This window comes from Schistocerca americana, chromosome 8, assembly GCF_021461395.2.
Source record: "Schistocerca americana isolate TAMUIC-IGC-003095 chromosome 8, iqSchAmer2.1, whole genome shotgun sequence".
NCBI classification, from domain to species: domain Eukaryota; kingdom Metazoa; phylum Arthropoda; class Insecta; order Orthoptera; family Acrididae; genus Schistocerca; species Schistocerca americana.
In genome coordinates, this window is record NC_060126.1 from 418,331,293 (window position 1) to 418,351,498 (window position 20,206).

Sequence of the window (20,206 nt, forward strand, 5' to 3'; positions counted from 1 at the left end):
TACAGCTACAGTAGTTTGGTTCGAGTCGTAAGCTTAGCAGTTAAGCTTTACCAGGTAGCCATTGCTATGTGTCAGCCGCTCTGTCCGTATTTATACGGGTACCCTTCCTTGTCCAAGTGCTTCGTCTGGTTGGAATTGATTGCTTATTTTTCTTTGATCTCGTAAGTGTCGTTCTCTTTGTTATAGGTGTTTACGTCACTCTAAGCTGAAAATGCATTACTGTACTGTGTCATGCATTGTTTGTCGCATTCTGATAATGAGTGTTTACGGCCTGTCGCCGCTCGCGGCATGGCTTGCTTTTGTGCGTGCTACCACCGCTTACAATGGAAAAAAAAGAGAGAGGGAGAGGGAGAGAGAGGGGGGGGGGAGAGAGAGAGAGAGAGAGAGAGAGAGAGAGAGAGAGAGGGAGGGAGGAATTGTCTCATTAGCGAAAAAATGGCAAGAGACAGCTATTTGCTGTTACTTACACTGCTGCTTTCTTTGATAATGATCAACCAGAACCAAATAATAGACTGCGTATGATAGAAGATGTTCTGAATGAGAGTTTAGCGAAAATTTTTCTCCGTTTGAAAATCTTTGCAAACGCCTCTTTAGTACATTACATTACATTACATTCTGCACAGAAATTACAGTCATCTTAGATTTTAAAATCTAGTCAATTGCCGTGCTTCATTTCTGACAGTATCACTATTAGGCATAAGAATAATACGAATATAAACATGACACAATACGATTTGTATTTACTTCGTTGGATAATGTATGAAAATGCAGTGGTCGAAACTCGGGCGGAGAAAAAAAGCTCGTCTTCCACCTTTTTTTTTAAAATTTATTTACTGACGCAGAGGGTTTGGTGCCAGTATTTATCTTTGTGCCTGCAAAGCAAGCCTGTGTAGCGCTACATGTATTCGAAGGCAGAAGTTAGTTGTGGTGGGACCTACCAACATTTTTCAGAACTTCCGCTTACTTTGCACTCGATTCTAAGCCGCAGGCGGTTTTTTGGATTACAAAAACCGGAAAAAAGTGCGGCTTAGATTCGAGTAAATACAGTATGCTGTCGCTAGTACACGCATCACGACAGCTGAAAATGCAGATGGTCTGCTACTGACCTGGCTTGCTGGGTAGCAAGAAAGCCAGAGGGTGATGCGATGGCCGCCCCCGGACGCCCACCACCCTCTTGAGTGCCAGAAGTTCGCCCCGCTCCACATCTCCCAGGGCGAGGATCCAGCCCTCATCCTTGCCCCGCGGGAATCGCGGGCAGTGTGCCCGGCCGTTGCCACTGTCCCTGTTCTCGCGCCTGAGCTTCACGGACAGAGTGGCCTCGCAGCCCGCTGTGCATTGCGCCCAGTCAGAATGCCGGCTGCGCTGAGGGGCACGGGGCAGAGGGCGCTCCGCTTCACTGCCTGCACGGAGCCTCATATCCACTGACAGCACAGGTAGTGCTGTGAGAACTTGGTAGACCTGCAAAACAGATTGGTAGGCATATTAAAATTCAAGCAAGGAACCATTGCCGCCTCCGCAACAATATGCATCACAGTCTGATTAAGTTTGCCAAATACAGACTGAGGCAAAATCCTCTAACTAGTTACCAAACATGCCAGTTATTTATTCAAAACTACATGTCCATGCCAAAAACCTGAACAGACAAGCTATATGTTTCAGAAATAGGCATTTATCAGGCCATTTAGTAAACTTAGGATCAAATACATCTTTATGGTCAATCTGAGGAAATTACATTTAAAGTTACAGTCTGATTTAAACTATTTGGCACATGATGTTTAATCTACAAAACTGTGACGATGTCACAGACCTAATTAATCTGGATAGTTTGTTTGGTAACTGTGTACACTATTTGATAATTCAGAAGGAAAGTCCATCAACACACAGGCTGCTCACATAGATGTAAATGATTGGCTGCAAAATAACAATGACAGTAGTGATGATGAATGAGCCGGAGTTGGCACTCAATCTGATGGCATTATGACACATACAGAGGCAACAACACAGCTGGACAAAATAATGGTTTACTTGAAATGCCAGGCAGAGACAGCACTGGTCAAATAAACAGCAGCAAAACGCCTACGTTATTGTGTTGCACATAAATGACATATTAACTGGTCCAAGAGAAACTTGCTGATTAGTTCTGGGTCTAAATGTTAGTGAGTTAGTTACATGTACCACAGATTACTTGAACAAATCTTGTATCAAAATGATGTGTAATGAGTCAGTTTAGAGAATACATATACATGGTTAGTATTAACACTAATGAACCCAATATTTTTTAGTTCTGCTCATACAACTACACTTAAAAACAAGTTTTTTAACTAGCTGCCTGTTTAGAAAAAAAATTTGTCCATGGAATAGAAGGAGTTGTCCTTGAGAAATCATTTTAGGTTAGATTTAAAATTTGCTTTGCTACCTGTTAGATATTTTATGTCATTGTGCAAATGATCAAAGATTTTTGTTGTTGCATATTGAACTCCTTTCTGAGCCAAAGATAACTTTAACAATGTTAATAAAGTTCGTTTTTTCCTTTAGTGTTGTACTGTTCTTCTCAAATTGTTGTGGATTATTTGTGACAAATTTATTAGCAAATATATGTATTGTGATGGTGTAGTTAAAATGTCTAGCTCCTTGAAGAGGCACCTACATGACGTCCATGGATGAAGACCACATAATATTCTTACTGCTCGCTTTTGTGCAACCAATACTTTCTCTCAAAGTGGTGAGTTACTCCATGAAATTATTCTGCAAGACGTTATTGTGTGGAAATATGCAAAATATTTCAGGAGGTCAATTCAATTGTTTTCAAGATTAGCAGTTATACAAAGAGAAAAAGAAGCTGAAGTTAATTGTTTGAGGAGCTCAGTAATATGCTTCTGTCAGTTTAAGTTTACAAATGCACCGACTATTTTTTATTTCCCCCAATTTCTGGTCAAAAAAATATGAGAAAATAATGTATAAGTTGTACGTTTGCCTGAAAATAGATGTAACAAGTTTGTTTATGGCATTTTCCAAATGTAATTCTAATTTTTTCTGAATTTTTAGATTATTTAAATCTTTGATAATCCGGATGACCTACCAGTCAACCTTCTGTGGTTAAACGAGGTTCCACTGTGATTGGCATTTGACAAGAGAGCCAGCCAGACTTCTCTCTCCTAGAATACACTAACAGGGATTTACTGGTAAAATTGGATCCAACTGTTCTGACACTTTCACTGCACAAAATTCATGAAGACTTTTGCAGGAGTGGAAATTTTACCTTTTTCAAGAAAAGATGTAACTGAGGCCCTTATTGAAAGTAAGAATGGATTTTTGGAATGCTTAGCTACACTAGAAGGGTCTGTAATACATGTGAATTTTTTCCATAATATTTGTAGGACAGAGTGACTTTGAACTTCATACCCTACAAAAAAAGTATCTCAGTAGGTTCCATGTCTTTTGAGTTATTCTATGATAAGTTTGCAGCTGTTCCTGGACAGGAAAATTTCAGTCATTTGAGAAGTATTATAAAATTATTAAAAGATTTTTGACATGTTTAGAGGCATTAGAGAGGTCAGTATCACACCTGAATTTCAGGTATTTTATATGATTTTCTTAGGAGACAGAGACTGTAAAGTGATTCTCTATAGCATGGAATGGAAAGAACTGGGGCATTTGCCTGCAGACAGCACTTGCTGTGGCAATGTCACAGTTTTGGAGATTAAACATCATGTGTCAAAGAATTTAAAGCAGACTGTAAATTTAAAAGTAATTTTCTCAGCTTTGCCATAAAGATGTATTCAATCCTAAGTTTACTAAATGGCCTGATACACGCCTATTTCTGAAACATATAGCTTGTCTTTTTCAGGCTTTTGGCATTGCCGTGCAGTTTTGAATAGATAACTGATATGTTTGGTTACTAGTTAGAGGATTTTGCTTCAGTCTGTACTTGGTGAGATTAATAATGTCTAATAAAAATATGCAAGTATGGGTACTTCATTGTTCACAGAATGTAAGTTGACAATTTCTATATAACAGCTGAATTTATATAAAAATCCTGAAACTTGTACACATGGTTTTAAGTCACTATATTCATGTGAGCAGGTGTTGAAGTACAACAGCAGTCCTACACAACCAAATACGAAACTAATAATCAATATGAATGTATAAATTAGAATTTTGGCATATCAAGATCATTTTATGAGAGAAATACAGGTGTTTCAAGGTGAAACAACCAAGCTAAGAAAATGTAATACAATAAATTATGCAAAAATTATTGTAAAGTAATAAAACTAACTGTAATTAATAATTATAACAATGAAGAATCATGAAATTTTATTTCTTCTTCTCCTCCTTCAATTCACGGAGTACGTGCTGGCCCATTCCAAAATCAAAGAAATTAGTAATCCAGACCCTACGAATATGTCAGTGGCAACTGTGATGAAGCTTCTTACGTATTATTATTATTATTATTATTCTTTCTTTTCTCAGACGTTACGTCTGGTCAAAAAATGGAAAGTGATGCGGACCTTGATCAAGTGTGACTTCCTTTTAACTGAACGGTATATGTTACATTACATTTAGGAACTTTCGGGTAATTGAACATGTATCAATAATTACAGATTTTTGTAGTTGTATATATATGTTTGGATGTAGCTGTATTGCATTGATGTACTGGTGGATATTGTGTGGTATGACTCCTGCAGTTGATAGTATAATTGGTATAATGCCAACTTTATCCTGATGCCATATGTCCTTGACTTCCTCAGCCAGTTGGATGTATTTTTCAATTTTTTTCTTATGTTTTCTTCTGTATATTTGTTGTATTGGGTATGGATATTTCGATTAGTTGTGTTAATTTCATCTTTTTATTGGTGAGTATGATGTCAGGTTTGTTATGTGGTGTTGTTTTATCTGTTATAATGGTTTTGTTCCAGTATTTGTATGTAGGAACGTGTTGTTTTATTAGTTTATGTTGTATGGCAAGTTCTGGGGTATTCTGTATTTGCTAGTATTGTACATCCGCTTGTGATGTGATCTACTGTTTCTATTTGTTGTTTGCAAAGTCGGCATTTATCTGTTGTGGTATTGGGATCTTTAATAATATGCTTGCTGTAGTATCTGGTGTTTATTGTTTGATCCTGTATTGCAATAATGAATCCTTCTGTTTCACTGTATATATTGCCTTTTTTTAGCCATGTGTTGGATGCGTCTTGATCGATGTGTGGCTGTGTTAGATGATACGGGTGCTTGCCATGTAGTGTTTTCTTTTTCCAATTTACTTTCTTTGTATCTGTTGATGTTATGTGATCTAAAGGGTTGTAGAAGTGGTTATGAAATTGCAGTGGTGTAGCCGATGTATTTATATGAGTGATTGCTTTGTGTATTTTGCTAGTTTCTGCTCGTTCTATAAAGAATTTTCTTAAATTGTTTACCTGTCCATAATGTAGGTTTTTTATGTCGATAAATCCCCTTCCTCCTTCCTGTCTGCTTAATGTGAATCTTTCTGTTGCTGAATGTATGTGATGTACTCTATATTTGTGGCATTGTGATCGTGTAAGTGTATTGAGTGCTTCTAGGTCTGTGTTACTCCATTTACCTACTCCAAATGATAAGTCAGTATTGGTATAGCATAAGTATTTATAGCTTTTGTCTTGTTTCTTGCTGTCAATTCCGTTTTCAGTATTTTTGTTAGTCTTTGTCTATATTTTTCTTTTAGTTCTTCTTTAATATTTGTATTACCTATTCCTATTCCTTGTCTGTATCCTAGATATTTATAGGCATCTGTTTTTTCCATCATTTCTATGCAGTCGGTGTGGTTATACAATATGTAATTTTCTTGTTTAGTGTGTTTTCCCTTGACTATGCTATTTATCTTACATTTGTCTGTTCCAAAAGCTATTTTTATATCATTGCTAAATACTTCTGTTATCTTTAGTAATCGGTTGAGTTGTCGATTTGTTGCTGCCAGTAGTTTTAGATCATCCATGTATAGCAATGTGTGATTTAGTGTTGGTATGTTCCAGTAGTATTATATCCATAATTTTTATTATTTAGCATGATGGGTGGTGGGTTCAGAGCAAGGCAGAACCAGAAAGGACTTAATGAGTCACCTTGGTATATTCCACACTTAATCTGTATTGGCTGTGATGTGATATTATTTGAATTTGTTTGGATATTAAGTGTGGTTTTCCAATTTTTCATTACTATGTTTAGGAACTGTATCAATTTAGGATCTACTTTGTATATTTCCAATATTTGTAGTAACCATGAGTGGAGTACACTATCAAAAGCTTTTTGGTAATCAATGTATGCTTAGTGCAGTGACCTTTGTTTAGTTTTAGCTTGATATATCACCTCTGTATCTATTATCAGTTGCTCTTTACATCCTCGTGCTCCTTTGCAGCAGCCTTTTTGTTCTTCATTTATAATTTTGTTCTGTGTTGTATGTGTCATTAATTTCTGTGTAATGACTGAAGTTAATATTTTGTATATTGTTGGTAGGCATGTTATGGGGCGATATTTAGCTGGGTTTGCTGTGTCTGCTTGATCTTTAGGTTTCAGATAAGTTATTCCTTGTGTAAGTGTATCAGGGACTGTGTATGGGTCTGCAATATAATTGTTAAATAATTTAGTTAGATGTGAATGTGTTGAGGTGAACTTCTTTAGCCAGAAATTTGCTATTTTATCATTTCCAGGGGCTTTCCAATTTTGCGTAGAATTAATTGCTCGGGTGACTTCATGTTGCAAAATTATCACTTCAGGCATTTGTGGTATCATCTTGTATGAGTCTGTTTCTGCTTGTATCCCCCGTGCGTGTCTGTTATGTTGTACCGGGTTTGACCATATGTTGCTCCAGAAGTGTTCCATGTCTGTTATGTTTGGTGGATTGTCTATTTTAATGTGTGTGTTATCTATTGTCTGGTAAAATTTCATTTGGTTTGTGTTGAATGTTTGGTTTTGTTTCCTTCTATTTTCACTTTTTTTGTATCTCCTAAGTCGTTTGGCCAATGCTTGTAATTTCTGCTTCTTTTCATCTAATTACTCTATCGCCAATTGTTGTGAGATTTTACCTAACCTTTTTCGTTTTTTGTCTGATATTTCATTTCTTATAAATTGTGTTAGCTGTCCGATGTCTTTTCTCAGTTTTTCTATTCTGATCTGTAGCCTGTGTTGCCATGCTGGTTTTGTGGGTTTCTTCTGTGTGTTGGTTGGTTCTGATCTCTGCCTAGTGTGTATATTTAGTGTAGTGAGTGCTCCTACATAAACCAGTAGTTTTAACTCTTCCATAGTTGTATTTTCATTTATTGTGTTGTGTATGATTGTGTTGATAGTTGTTATTGTTGTTTCAACTTGTGGGTTATTTGGTGGTCTATGCAAGAATGGTCTAATGTCTGTATTTGTGTCTTTGTATTCTATATATGTCACCTGAAATTTTTCTTCTATATCGAACATGTGTGTCACTTCATGTTCTATTGGTGCTTGTTCTGGTGGCTGTCTTAAGATTTCGTTTTCCTCTGATTGTTTAATTGATGTGTGTTGTTCTTTGTTTGTTTGCTCTGGGATGTTTGAGTCCATTACTGTATTTTCTTCTTCTTCTGATTGCACATTATTTTGTTCCAGTATTTGTTGTACTTATTGTTTGATGTTTTCTAATTCTGACTGGGGTATCCTGTTATTTTTGATTATTACACGAATCTGATCAGCTAGTCGTTATTCTGTTAAAATTTTTAATTCTGGTTATCTGGTAATAAATGTTGTGTATGCTTGTGATCTGTATCCAGTTGTGTTGGTTCCTAAGTTTGTTGCTTGGTAATACCAGAACATGAGGTGTCGGTTAACTTCATCTGACCATCTCATCCTCTGTCTTTGTTTTCCTTATAGGGTGGTTGCAGGAAGCATATCCTGCAAAACACCTCTATTTGGATTTAAATAATTTTCCAGTTGGCTAGCAGTGTCGTTACCATTGTGGGCGGGCATAGGGTTTAAGCGTTGTCCCCGACCATGACGGCGCTTGTCCGAGGCTTCTTTAGTTCTGTCCTGAACCAAGTAATCACACTAAAAGGGCGGTTAGCCCTATTAGTGGTTTGTTCTTTTCGTCGCCTTTTACGACTGGCAGAACATACCGGAGGCCTATTCTTTTCCCGGGCCTCCACGGGATTTATTATTATTATTATTATTACTGTTACTTAGGACTGGAATGGTGATGAGCAACAGCATATTTTCACCTGGTGCTATAGGCTGAGATCAAAAGCATTTAAAGTCATTTTATTACACAAAAGAGCCTGGAGCATCACATCTCACTGCTAAATCTGCGTGTTTCAGTGTTGCTTCTGTTTGAATGTACACCTTGATGGTGTAGTGATGTTAGAAACTACATGACAAACCATAAGTTAAAAGCAGGAAATGTTTAGGCACTTCCGCAATTTATTATTAACAGATTCTCAGTCAAGAGCAGAATACTGATACTGCTAATCTCTCACAATTAAGTTGAACACAGCTAAGTCATACTTGTTCGATCTGACCCTCTTCAAGTTCCGGTCGAAGAACTGTCGCTAGTGACTCGTAGTTACGACTGACGGCAGAAGCCAAGCCCGGCAACGTGAGCAAGTTGCGGTTTCGCAGAGCGGGAGGCAGCCTCTGCTTTTCGAACAGGTAGAGGTGTTGCGGTTCGACGTGTGGGAGTGTTGTGAGTGGACTGTCTGACAGCCAGCGAGCCTGCACAACCATCTGCATCAGCTGCATCAGGCGGAGAGCCGTCGCCAGCCAGCCCTGCTCTGCAGCCATATCGATCATTGCCTGTGCCAAAGGAAACAGAATTGTTAGCAGCATATATAATTCCATATATCTTATTTAAATCACATGAAACCATGATGGCGCAAACAATTATTTTCTGTTTGTTTTACTTAATTGGAAGAAGTTGGTAGAAACCAACCTGGGAGAAGTCAGTCACAACAAGCCTGATTGTGATAGGAGTGTTGTGTTGGAAGGGGTAATGGTCAACATACATATGACGAAAACAGGAGCGGAATAGCAGTCACCAAGGACCACATGAAGATGGCAATGAGTCTGTTTGCCAAGAAATCACTGACATGATCCAGCCAGACACCTGAGAACTCTTCTTTCTTAATTGGTACATTCATAAAAGACACAGTAATTTAAATTCTCATTGGAAGATTTGGTGAGTAACAGGACAACATTTCCTCATTTTGGCACACAGTGATTAAATATGCTGATCCACCCCTATGCCACACCCACACCCACTCCCACATGGGGCATAGCCTTGTGGAAGACACAGGTACAAGATCTCTTTGATGCACCCACCCAGCAAAACTAACTCCACTCCTGTTACAACTGTGCCCTACCCCATCAGAAGCAGGGCCACCTGTGAAACTAATGATGTCATGTATCAGCTCTGCTCCAATTTCTGCACAGCATTTTATGCACTCATGAATACTAAAGTAGCCGTCCACCCGAATGAATGGTCACTGCTAACTGTGGGTGAGAGCTAAGTTGATTACCCTGTAGCAGAACATGTCACTGAATGTACATAAAACGCTCAACTTATGTGGCTGCTTCACAAGCCATTCCATCTGTGTCATTCCCCCTAACACCGGGATCCGGTTTCACCACACACCCTCTGATCCCACAATTCATCTGGTCTCACACTTTTCTAAGCCCTTCTCCACAGCCATACCCATCTCTTTACTGCACACACCTCTCTCTCTGTTTACCTATCTGTTTGCACCCACACTGTTCTTTCCTCAATCTCCCTCTTTATCTGTTCTACTCCCCACCCCCTTTCATCACTTAATCATTTGTCACATGCAGCTCATCTGTCCGTGATTGGATTTCTCCCCTCTTTGCTCCTCTCACTCATTCTACCTGACTCAACCCTTCACCACAGTGGGGCAGTAGTGCCAGGAAAGTATAGGTGGTCAGAACAGCTATGTAATCATGTGTATGTGGTTTTTCGTTAGTCAGTTAGCTCTGAGGAAAAACATTTTCAGATAGCTCAGCAACATTTTCAATCTCCTAACCATACAATGATCAGTTATTTCTACTCCTTGGAATATTTATTTTCTAATTTACTCAATTTTCTGCTCGATACAAGAAACTTTAATATCCACTGTAAAACTTGTGGCTACAAAACTATGATAACAATGGAGGAAAACAGACTACATGGAGTCATGGAGACGATTTACAAGTGTAAAGTAGCCAACGGTAACGATTTATTAACTCAAAAATGTAGTTATACACAGTACACATAATCAAAAATAGTTCGCCAAAACTGCTGGCACATTTATCCCATTGTGACACTAGCTGGTCAATTCCATCCTTGAAGAAGCTAGTAGGCTGCTGTCGGATCCAGGCTTGGACCCAGTCACACGCTTCATCGTCCATTGTAAACCAATGTCCGCGAATAGCTTGTTTTAGAGGTCCAAGCACATGACTAAAGCATTCAATTCAGCAACCATTTCCAATGTGATGACACAATGAGCTTGTCCAGGACAAGCATCGTCTTCCAGTGACTTGCGCCCCTCAAGGAATTGTTTGCGCCATTCCACAACACTTGAATGACTCAGACTGTACTTACTGTACACAGCCTTCATCTGTTGATACATTTTATAGCTTCAAACTCTCTCTGCTGCCAAAAATCGAATCACTCCTCGTTGTTTCCACTTTCTCGCCTGCACGTTTGGTTGTGAACGATAACTTGTGTGAGCACCTTCTCTCGGCATGAAACCACACTGCCGCTACGCAACATCAAACGGTGCACACATGTCAGTCTGTCTACCAATAGATGGCGCCGCCATACCTGCAGTTACGTGGTGCCACACTGACCAGATTTCAAGTGAATGAACCTCGTATAACTAATTAACCATTGAAAATGAACACATTTTGTATATCATGATCACAGTGTAGACACTTTTATTGCTCCAAGATGACCAGTTTCAACAGTCTTATGCTGCCATCATCTGATCTTGTGGAACTTGCTATAAAACTACCATGTTACATTACATGAAGTCAAAGCATAAAAGGTACTCCTCATTCACGTCTTGATTAAAACTCAGTTGATAAACTACACAAAGCTGGTAAAATGCACACAGATTATAAAAAGCATACAGTTAAAATCCTCGTTTCATCCATGGGTGCCTGGGGCAGACACTCCACTGGCAGCATAGTGCTGTGTGGCAAGCTTGTGAGAATCATATTCACCATGAGCACGCACGGACGAAACGAGGATTTTAACTGTGTGTTTTTTGATTGGATTTTTATCGAGTGCATGAGAAGTGCCTTTTATGCTTTGACATCATAGAATGTAACATGGCAACTTTACAGCGAGTTCCGTAAGATTAGATGATGGCAGCATAAGACTGTTGAAACTGGTCATCTCGGAGCAATTAAAATGTCTACACTGCGATCACAATATACTAAATATGTTCATTTTCAACCATACCGATCACCCCACAGCACAAAACGTGTACCTTACATAATTAACCATTAACAGGGCCCAGTGAAACGTCAACAAAGCCAGAGGGGTGAAATATAGTAGATAAATGGGCAGTAACATGTGGTGGAAACCACCTTTTCAGAATAATCTCTGCTGCATCTAATGTAAGAGTTCATGAAGATTTGGAAAATGCAGTATCCTATTTGTGGAATAAATCTATTGAAGCTGTTGAACAACATCAAAACAATTGCTGAGACTGAAGAAAAGACAGGGTAAAAAAAGGCCAGAAGTACTGAATGGAGGCAGAACAGAGAAATGGAAACAACTACTTTAACTTCAAACACTGACTTTCAAATACATAAATAAACAAAAATAAATAAATCACTGTTATGGGAGAGGGGTGGGGTGGGGTGGGGTGGGGTGGGGTGGGGTGGGCGGGTGGGAGGGAGGATTCAAAGAAACAGTTGGAATTATGTAGACAACTTTACAGTTGCTACGTGATGGTAGCACAAGTAATGGAAATACCTGAAGCCACAAGAATTGACAGTAAAAAATAAATTCGGTATCAGCATAACTGAAGACAGAAGAAACCTCTACTGACCAAAATGCTTCAGGACAATAGACATAAACCAAAGATAACACGGACATTAGCTTCAAAATTAGGGAGCTCCTTAATGTTGCAAGAGAAACTATTACTTCTTTTTTCTTGAGCTGAAGTTACTTCTTTTTTCTTGAGCTGAAGGATTGTCTGCATCCCAAATACAGTTTTTTTTCTTCAAATTTTGTTTGTACTTATCTACGTAAAGGCTTTTCTAGCAAAATTTCTTTTCACTACAACTTTTAATTGCCTACGCTGTAATCTAATTTAATCTGTGTTAATAATGTCCTGATGTTCACTACTCATTTACTGCTGGAATTTCATCATATCAATAAATTTCACAGTTGATGATAAAGGTTTTCATAAATAATGAAGTTGGTGTTCAATAGCCTTTGCCCTTTGTTCTTTCTTTTCGCTAGCATTTATTCCATCTCGTATGGGGTCTGCTTTTTCAGGACTTGGCAAATTTTATTTTATTGTTTAATTTTGTTGCTGGATGCCTTTCCTGATGACACAGTCGTTACGGTAACCTTTGTAAATTCCGTTACAAACCACTGTGTGGATTGTGACATGGTTGCAAATAGAAGTATATGATTTTTGTGTGATGCCAAAGGAGTCAATAAGCTAACAACCAATGAAGCAGAGTTATTTCAAATAAAAAACATTTCAATGTCTTACAAGAAATTTAACATGGCTATGGGTGCAGGGATGTGAAAAGCCAGTTCATCAATGCTCGGAAATGGATTCCCACCTGCATGATCCTGAGTGCCTGGTCGAGCACGGACTTGAGGTCAGTGTGGTAGTCGGCGCATGGCAGGTGCAGCCTGGAGAAGTGGGCCTGCAGCAGTAGCAGCGTCTTGGTGTGAGGGGAGTCCAGGGATGTGCCATCCACAGGCAGCGGGCAGCTCTTTGCCAGATCCCTGCAGAGAAGGTAGCAGCCATTGTCAGAGAAATTCCATGTTATCTCTATAACTGCACACAACTGGAAAAGCACAATTATCAGCGGAAAGTACTGCAGTATTTACAGACTTCCTTCTTATTGTCCGATTAAGATTTACTGAATTAAAATGAATGGATCATTACAATAAAATATAAGAAGATGTAGTAACATGAAGTGATAGAATCGAAAACTGGTCAGATAAGCTGAAGCTGTAATGCTATTCATATCTTGTGCCTGATGAAAATTTATGCCAGAGTGGAGCTCTTAAAACAAGATTTCTAACTTTTTGAAGGTCATTACTTAACCATTGATTTTAGTGAATTTCTTTCAATGTTGAGTAAATTTATTCATTTATTTCATCTGTCAGGATTACAGAATTGAGGCCATCTCTTGCATATGATCAGACATTCTTACTGAATTAACAATATGCATTGCATATGAGCACTATACAACAACAACAACAACAACAATGTATTCCATGGCGTATAATCGGGGTGAAATCTTCTCAGGCTTCCATCCAGTTGGCCGCGTTGAAATTCCACGACATTTCAATGACTGTCATTCTTAACATCATTTGGCGGAGTGTCAAGATAACAACATAACATGGGCACTACATGCACGCACGCACACACTTAAAAAGTAGCAGCTGCCTCTTCCCGCTCCCCCTTTTTCCTCCTGGAACATGGATTGCTCAATTGGGGAGGGGAGGGGAGGTGGGGGGGTGGGGACTACCATTCAACTTTCATTGCTTTCAGTCTTCCCCCGACAAGCTAAGCGTTAATTGCTAGGCATGGTCTCTATATATCTGCTCGTGCAATGCTCCATGACACACTTAACTGATAACCCTCAATACTATTGACGAGATTGCCATTGCACCTTATCTCAATTGAGTCTTTACTGATGCTCTACCAAAAGCCACTAGCTCAGCATAACATTTTTGTTCTCCCAAGTTCCTTCATTAATACTGCCGCTGCTGATGTATCTTTATGCTCAGATGTATGCCCTGAAAGTATTCCATGCAGTGTTGTGAGATAACGTGCTCTGTTTGCCCAATGTACTGGAGCCACAGTCACACAGTATGCTACGCTATATAGGCTGGGTATTTGCAACTGCAGTTTGTCTTTTACTGTGCCAAACACAATTTTCAGTTTTTGTGGTGGTCAAAAGATGGCTTTGATGTTGTTTTTTCTAAAGATTCTCCCCAGTTTGGCTGAAGGAGGCCAAGAACATGGGATAAAAGTAAATTTCTTTTTCTCTACGCCTTCCCTGTGGGCCACAAATAGCATGTGCCCTTTGAACAACAGTTCTTGGAACAGTGTACCAGTGTGCAGGATGATGACAGCTCATTGCATATAGGTACAGATCTGCCTCGGTCTTATTTCTGTGGACTGCACGCCCAAGGGTACTGTCTGCATTTCTTTCTATTAGAATGTTTCAAAATGGAAGACATCAATTCTGTTCTTGCTCCACTGTGAACAGTATGCTGATGGCTGCAAGAACTCATCAGGCACTCTTCCACATTCCCACACATGGAACACAACATTCTTGGGTTCGTGGCATGATTTTTCAGTAATGTGTGATGGTGGAAGTTATTATATGATTTGCACGTAAGTCTTTCAATAGATGCCCAAATTTCTACAAACTTTAGTGTCAACATTTCTGCATTCTTTCTGAATCAAGATGCAACAAACACACCTGAGTCCAATGATCTCCTGTTCCTCAGCAATTTCTGAAGTTTGTTACTAAACAAGGGAAAGTGCTTTCTGTCATTAATCTATTGCAATGTTCTTAGGACTAGTACTAAGTTACAACTGGATGTCATCAACATGTAAGTAATAGTTACAATACACTACACATTTTATTAATGGTAACATCAGACTTTTTGCAGATAATACAGTGATCTGTAATGAAGTACTATCTCAGGGTGGGGGATGAGGGGGGACTGAATTTTCAGAGAAAACAACATTCTGTTTAAGGAAGCAGTGAGGCAGTGACTGACTTATAATAAGTTTTTCTTTTTTGACACAGTCACTTTCCTATTACACAGCCATAACTGGTTTGAGCCTACAATGGCCATCTTCAGATGCTACACTACAGAAAAGCATATATTTAGACTTAAAACAAGTTTGAACATTTTCACTAGGTCTAGTTGTGAGCTGTGTGAAATGAAAATGACATACATCAAAGTGCCAAAGAAACTGGTAGAGGCATGTGTATTCAAATACAGAGATATATAAACAGGCAGAATATGGCACTGCAATCGACAACGCCTACCTCAGATAACAAGTGTCTGGTGCAGTTTCTAGATCAGTTACTGCTGCTACAATGGCAGGATATCAAGATGTGAGTGAGTCTGATTGGTTGGTTGGTTTTTGGGGAAGGAGACCAGACAGCGTGGTCATCGGTCTCATCGGATTAGGGAAGGATGGGGAAGGAAGTCGGCCGTGCCCTTTCAGAGGAACCATCCCGGCATTTGCCTGGAGTGATTTAGGGAAATCACGGAAAACCTAAATCAGGATGGCCGGACGCGGGATTGAACCGTCGTCCTCCCGAATGCGAGTCCAGTGTCTTACCACTGCGCCACCTCGCTCGGTACGAGTGAGTCTGAACATGGTGTTATAGTCAGTGCACGAGCGACGAGAGACAGTATCTCTGAGGTAGCAATGAAGTGGGGATTTTCCCGTACGACCATTTCATGAGTGTACTATGAGTATCAGGAATGCGGTAAAACATCAAAACTCCGACATCACTGTGGCTGAAAAAGATCCTGCAACAACAGGACTAACGACGAAAATCATTCAAGGTGACAGAAGTGCAACCCTCCCACAAATTGGTGTAGATTTCAGTGCTGGGCCATCAACAAGTGTCAGCGTGCAAACCATTCAACGAAACATCATTGATATGGGCTTTCAGAGCCAAAGGCCCACTCGTGTACCCTTGACAACTGCATGACACAAAGCTTTATGCCTCACCTCGGCCTGTCAACACCGACATTGGACCATTGATGACTGGAAACATGTTGCCTGGACGGACAAGTCTCATTTCAAATTGTATCAAAATGGCTCTGAGCGCTATGGGACTTAACATCTATGGTCATCAGTCCCCTAGAACTTAGAACTACTTAAACCTAACTAACCTAAGGACAGCACACAACACCCAGCCATCACGAGGCAGAGAAAATCCCTGACCCCGCCGGGAATCGAACCCGGGAACCCGGGCGTGGGAAGCGAGAACGCTACCGCACGACCACGAGATGCGGGCTCAAATTGTATCGAGCAGATGGATATGTATGGGTATGGAGACAACCTCATGATCCATGGACCCTGCATGTCAGTAGGGGACCGTTGAAGCCAATGGAGGCTCTGTAATGGTGTGGAGCGTGTGCAGTTGGAGTGATATGGGACCCCTGACATGTCTAGATATGACTCTGGCAGGTGACATGTATGTAAGTATCCTATCTGATCACCTATATCCATTCATGTCCATTGTGAATTCTGATGAACTTAGGCAATTCCAGCTGGAAAATGGTCCCTCACATCCAGATTGATACAGAGCGGATCCAGGAACAGTCTTCTGAGTTCAAACACTTCTGCTGGTCACCAAACTCTCCAGACATCAACATTATTGTGCTGTTCAGAAGAGATCTCCACCCCCTCGTACTCTTATGGACACCCCTGCAGGATTCATGGTGTCAGTTCCCTCCAGCACTACTTCAGACATTAGTTGAGTCCATGCCACATCGTGTTGCAGCACATGCGCATGCTCGTGGGGGACCTACACAATATTAGGCAGGTGTACCGGTTTCTTTGGCTCTTCAGTGTATATATATGGTTCATAGCTATGGCTGGCATTCAGTGAACAAATGTTCATACATTATCAACCAAACATAATATTGGAAATCAGGAAATTATAAACATACAACTATGTGTGCTTCCTTCCCTACTCTTCACACTAAATGCATGTGCCCTCTATAAGACAATCTACATTTGTGAAAACCATAAAATATAACAATTATAACAACACTATTGCAATCACTTACTCATAAAATATAAAAGTAGAATACAGGTCCTTAAACCAGTAAAACCTATTTAAAACAAAGTGAGGTCTCTGCAATAAAAGAGACACGGTAGCAGTCCTTACAGTACATATTTCCAAAGGCTGATGATGCTGCACTTCAGGTTGCTAGATGTGTACAGCACTGCACATAAGCTTAGGAGAGATGACACAGAATGGATGACCAGGGCCGTTCCCTGGAACACTTCCTCTGGCTGTGGGGCATTTACATTAGCTGGGCAGTTGTTAGGAGGTGCAAGTGCAGCCTCCCTGCGAACAAGTCCCATAATGTGCCATCCAGGCTGCACCAGAGAACTGTGACAGGGAACGGCCATGGTCATCCATTCTGTGTCATCTCCCCTAAACTTATGTGCAGTGGTGTCTAGCACCCTGAAGTGCAATGCCATCAGGCATCAGAAATAAGTAACATAAGGACTGCTACTCTGTTTCTTTTACTGTAAAGATCTCACTATGTTTTAAATAGGTTTTCCTGTTTTAGTGACCTGTATTCTACTTTCATATTTTATGAGCAACTGATTGAAATATTATTGTAATAATTGTTATATTTTATGGTTTTCATGTGTGAGGATTTGTTTAGTTGACAACGCATGACCATTTGTTCACCAAATGCTGCCCATTGCTATGAACATACGCACTTTACTTAGCTCACAGGTAGACATAGTGAAAATATTTGTACTTGTTTCAGGTCTTAATGTAAAGTTTCCTTTTCTCTACTGTAGAATCTGAAGTTGGCCATTTTAGGCCAAAAAACAGTGTAATTACTGCAATATCTCAGGTTTCCTCACTGTGGCTGATTAATCGTGTGCTTTCAGGTGGTCTGTTGAGTTGTTATCCCCATTTTCACCTGGTATTGCAATGAATGACCCAGCCAGCTTCTTCATGTGCTGAGAGCTATTGTGTACTCTTACTGTATGTTCAATGCAGTATAAAAAATTTCTACTGGATGCAAGGCATGGATCCTACAAAACACATTTCAGGTGGCTTTGAAAAACACACAAAACTGGGAAGCATTTTTCTACATCTGAATTTTCAATGTGAGGTAATGTTTTGTATTGTTTCATTATTTGTATGATCTATCGATCGTAATCCTGACCTCTCACTATGGTTTGGAATACGCTAGTTTTACAATTACAATACATCGTCTGAGAGGAAAATATGGAAATATCTGGCCATTTACATGATTTTTTAAGGGTTTTTTTCCATATACAAAATCTGTTCAAAAATTTTTCGTACACTTACCTTTTATTTATTGTGCATGGTATCCTTTGATATACTCTCCTCCACAATTGATACATTGCTCCCAATGCAGTTTCCACTCCCGAAAGCAGTCTTGGTACATCTCTTGCCGGATTGCGCGAAGGGCCGTATGCGAATTTTCTTTTATCTCATCTACCATTGTGAATCTTCCACCTTTCAACAGGGTTTTCAATTTTGGAAATAAAAAAAAAAAGTCCCCAGGGGCCAGGTCAGGAGAGTTCGGAGGATAAGGCAGCACAGTGATTTCATTTTTTGTGCAATAGTCATGCACGAACAGGGATGAATGTGTGGGTGCATTATAGTGATGCAAGAGCCGTGAATTGTCTCGCCACATTTCAGGCCATATCCGTATAAAATTTTCTCACAGGCATTGCAACATGTCCTGATACTAACACTTATTAACAGTTTGTCCCTGTGGCATGAATTTATGATGAGCTAATCCTTCAAACTCAAAGAAAACGGATCAGCATGGCTCTGACATTTGATCTGACCTGAGAACCTTTTTTTGGTCTTGGAGAACCTTCCCTGACCCATTGCGAAGATTGAACCTTTGTCTCATCATCATAACTATAGACCCACATCTCATCATCAGTTATGATTCTCTTAAGGAACATTTCGTTCATATGAGCATGATCCAAAAGCTCTCTATAGATTGTGAGGCTTGGCTCATGAGCCATGGGATGAATTTTGTGGCAATATGATGCATTCCCAAATGCTCCGTCAGGATTTCATGATGTGATGCTATTGTTACATTCTTCTGCAATCTCTCAGACAGTCAGTCTTTGATTGGCACACACAATTTCCTCAACATTCCTGACATGAGCGAGCGTCATCCAAAGATGTCGAAGGGAGTCCTGAACAAGGTTCATCTTTAACTTACGTCTGATTATTTTTAAACCATTTGTTAACATCACGTATGGCTTAAGCACTCATCACTGTAGGCTTCCTGCATCATTTGGTGTGTGTGTCTGTATAGGTTTGCCTGAGTTACATGCAAAATTTAATGCAGACGAGTTGCTCCTCTAACTCTGCCATCTCAAAATTCACAAATTATGTGACATAAAATTTACTAAATACTGCAATGAGCAATAACTAACAGAGATACAACAATGAAACTCTGGCAATTACACATTAAACACAGGCTTGTGCAGGGATGCCAACTGCATTCCACTCCAATACACCACTGGTGTGACATTACGAATGTTCCAGAATCTTTTGAACAGACTTCGTATACAGTGCTTTATACCCCCTTGTCAGAAAAGTTCCAGGACAGGTTTTTTTTTTTTATTTTTTATTTCTGAGTTTGAAATACTAAAAAGGAACAATTGTTTTATGTTCCTGGTATTTGCACGTCCTTGAAATGACCTTGGCTATTTTCCCACACCAACTTACTAGGTGGCAGCGCTGTGCTTAGCAAAACACTGTTTGGGTTCTTGGCACATTGGATGCTGATTTGGAACAAAGAGTGAACATTAAGTTCTGTGTTAAGCTTGAGAAAACCCCAAGTGAAATTTGAACAATGATTAACCATGTATATGCAGGAAAGGCACTTTCACGAAGTTGTGTTTTCAAGTAGCACAAAAGGTTTCATGAAGGCAGAGGTTCAGTGGAAGACAACCCCAAAGCTAGTTGCCTGCCTACAGCACATACCGATGCAAATGTGGAGCATGAAAGGAAGTTATTGCAAGAAGCCCATCATTTAATGTGTGTGATATCAGAAGAATTTAAATTTAAATTGTGATGTGTATCATAAGATTTTACGCAAAGATTTAGGGAAACGAAAACTTAATGTGAAGCTCATCCCTCACATGCTAACACACGAAAAGAAAGAGGAAAGATGAAGAATTTCTGCTGAACTAATGGATAGAGCTGGGCATGATTCGACATTTCTGTCAAAAATTAC

The 20,206-nt window shown here is 39.7% G+C and overlaps 1 protein-coding gene across 1 annotated transcript in view; it reads right to left on the reverse strand.

The window, feature by feature from the left end:
• LOC124545360 (activating signal cointegrator 1 complex subunit 3) overlaps positions 1–20,206 on the reverse strand; it is a 239,304-nt gene that overhangs the window by 6,613 nt on the left and 212,485 nt on the right. Inside the window, exons 34-36 of the mRNA XM_047124265.1 lie at positions 12,784–12,952; positions 8,491–8,778; positions 1,107–1,458 (exon numbers count right to left, since the gene is read on the reverse strand). Coding sequence (XP_046980221.1) covers positions 1,107–1,458; positions 8,491–8,778; positions 12,784–12,952 — 809 coding nt within the window. The remainder of the gene's footprint in view (positions 1–1,106; positions 1,459–8,490; positions 8,779–12,783; positions 12,953–20,206) is intronic.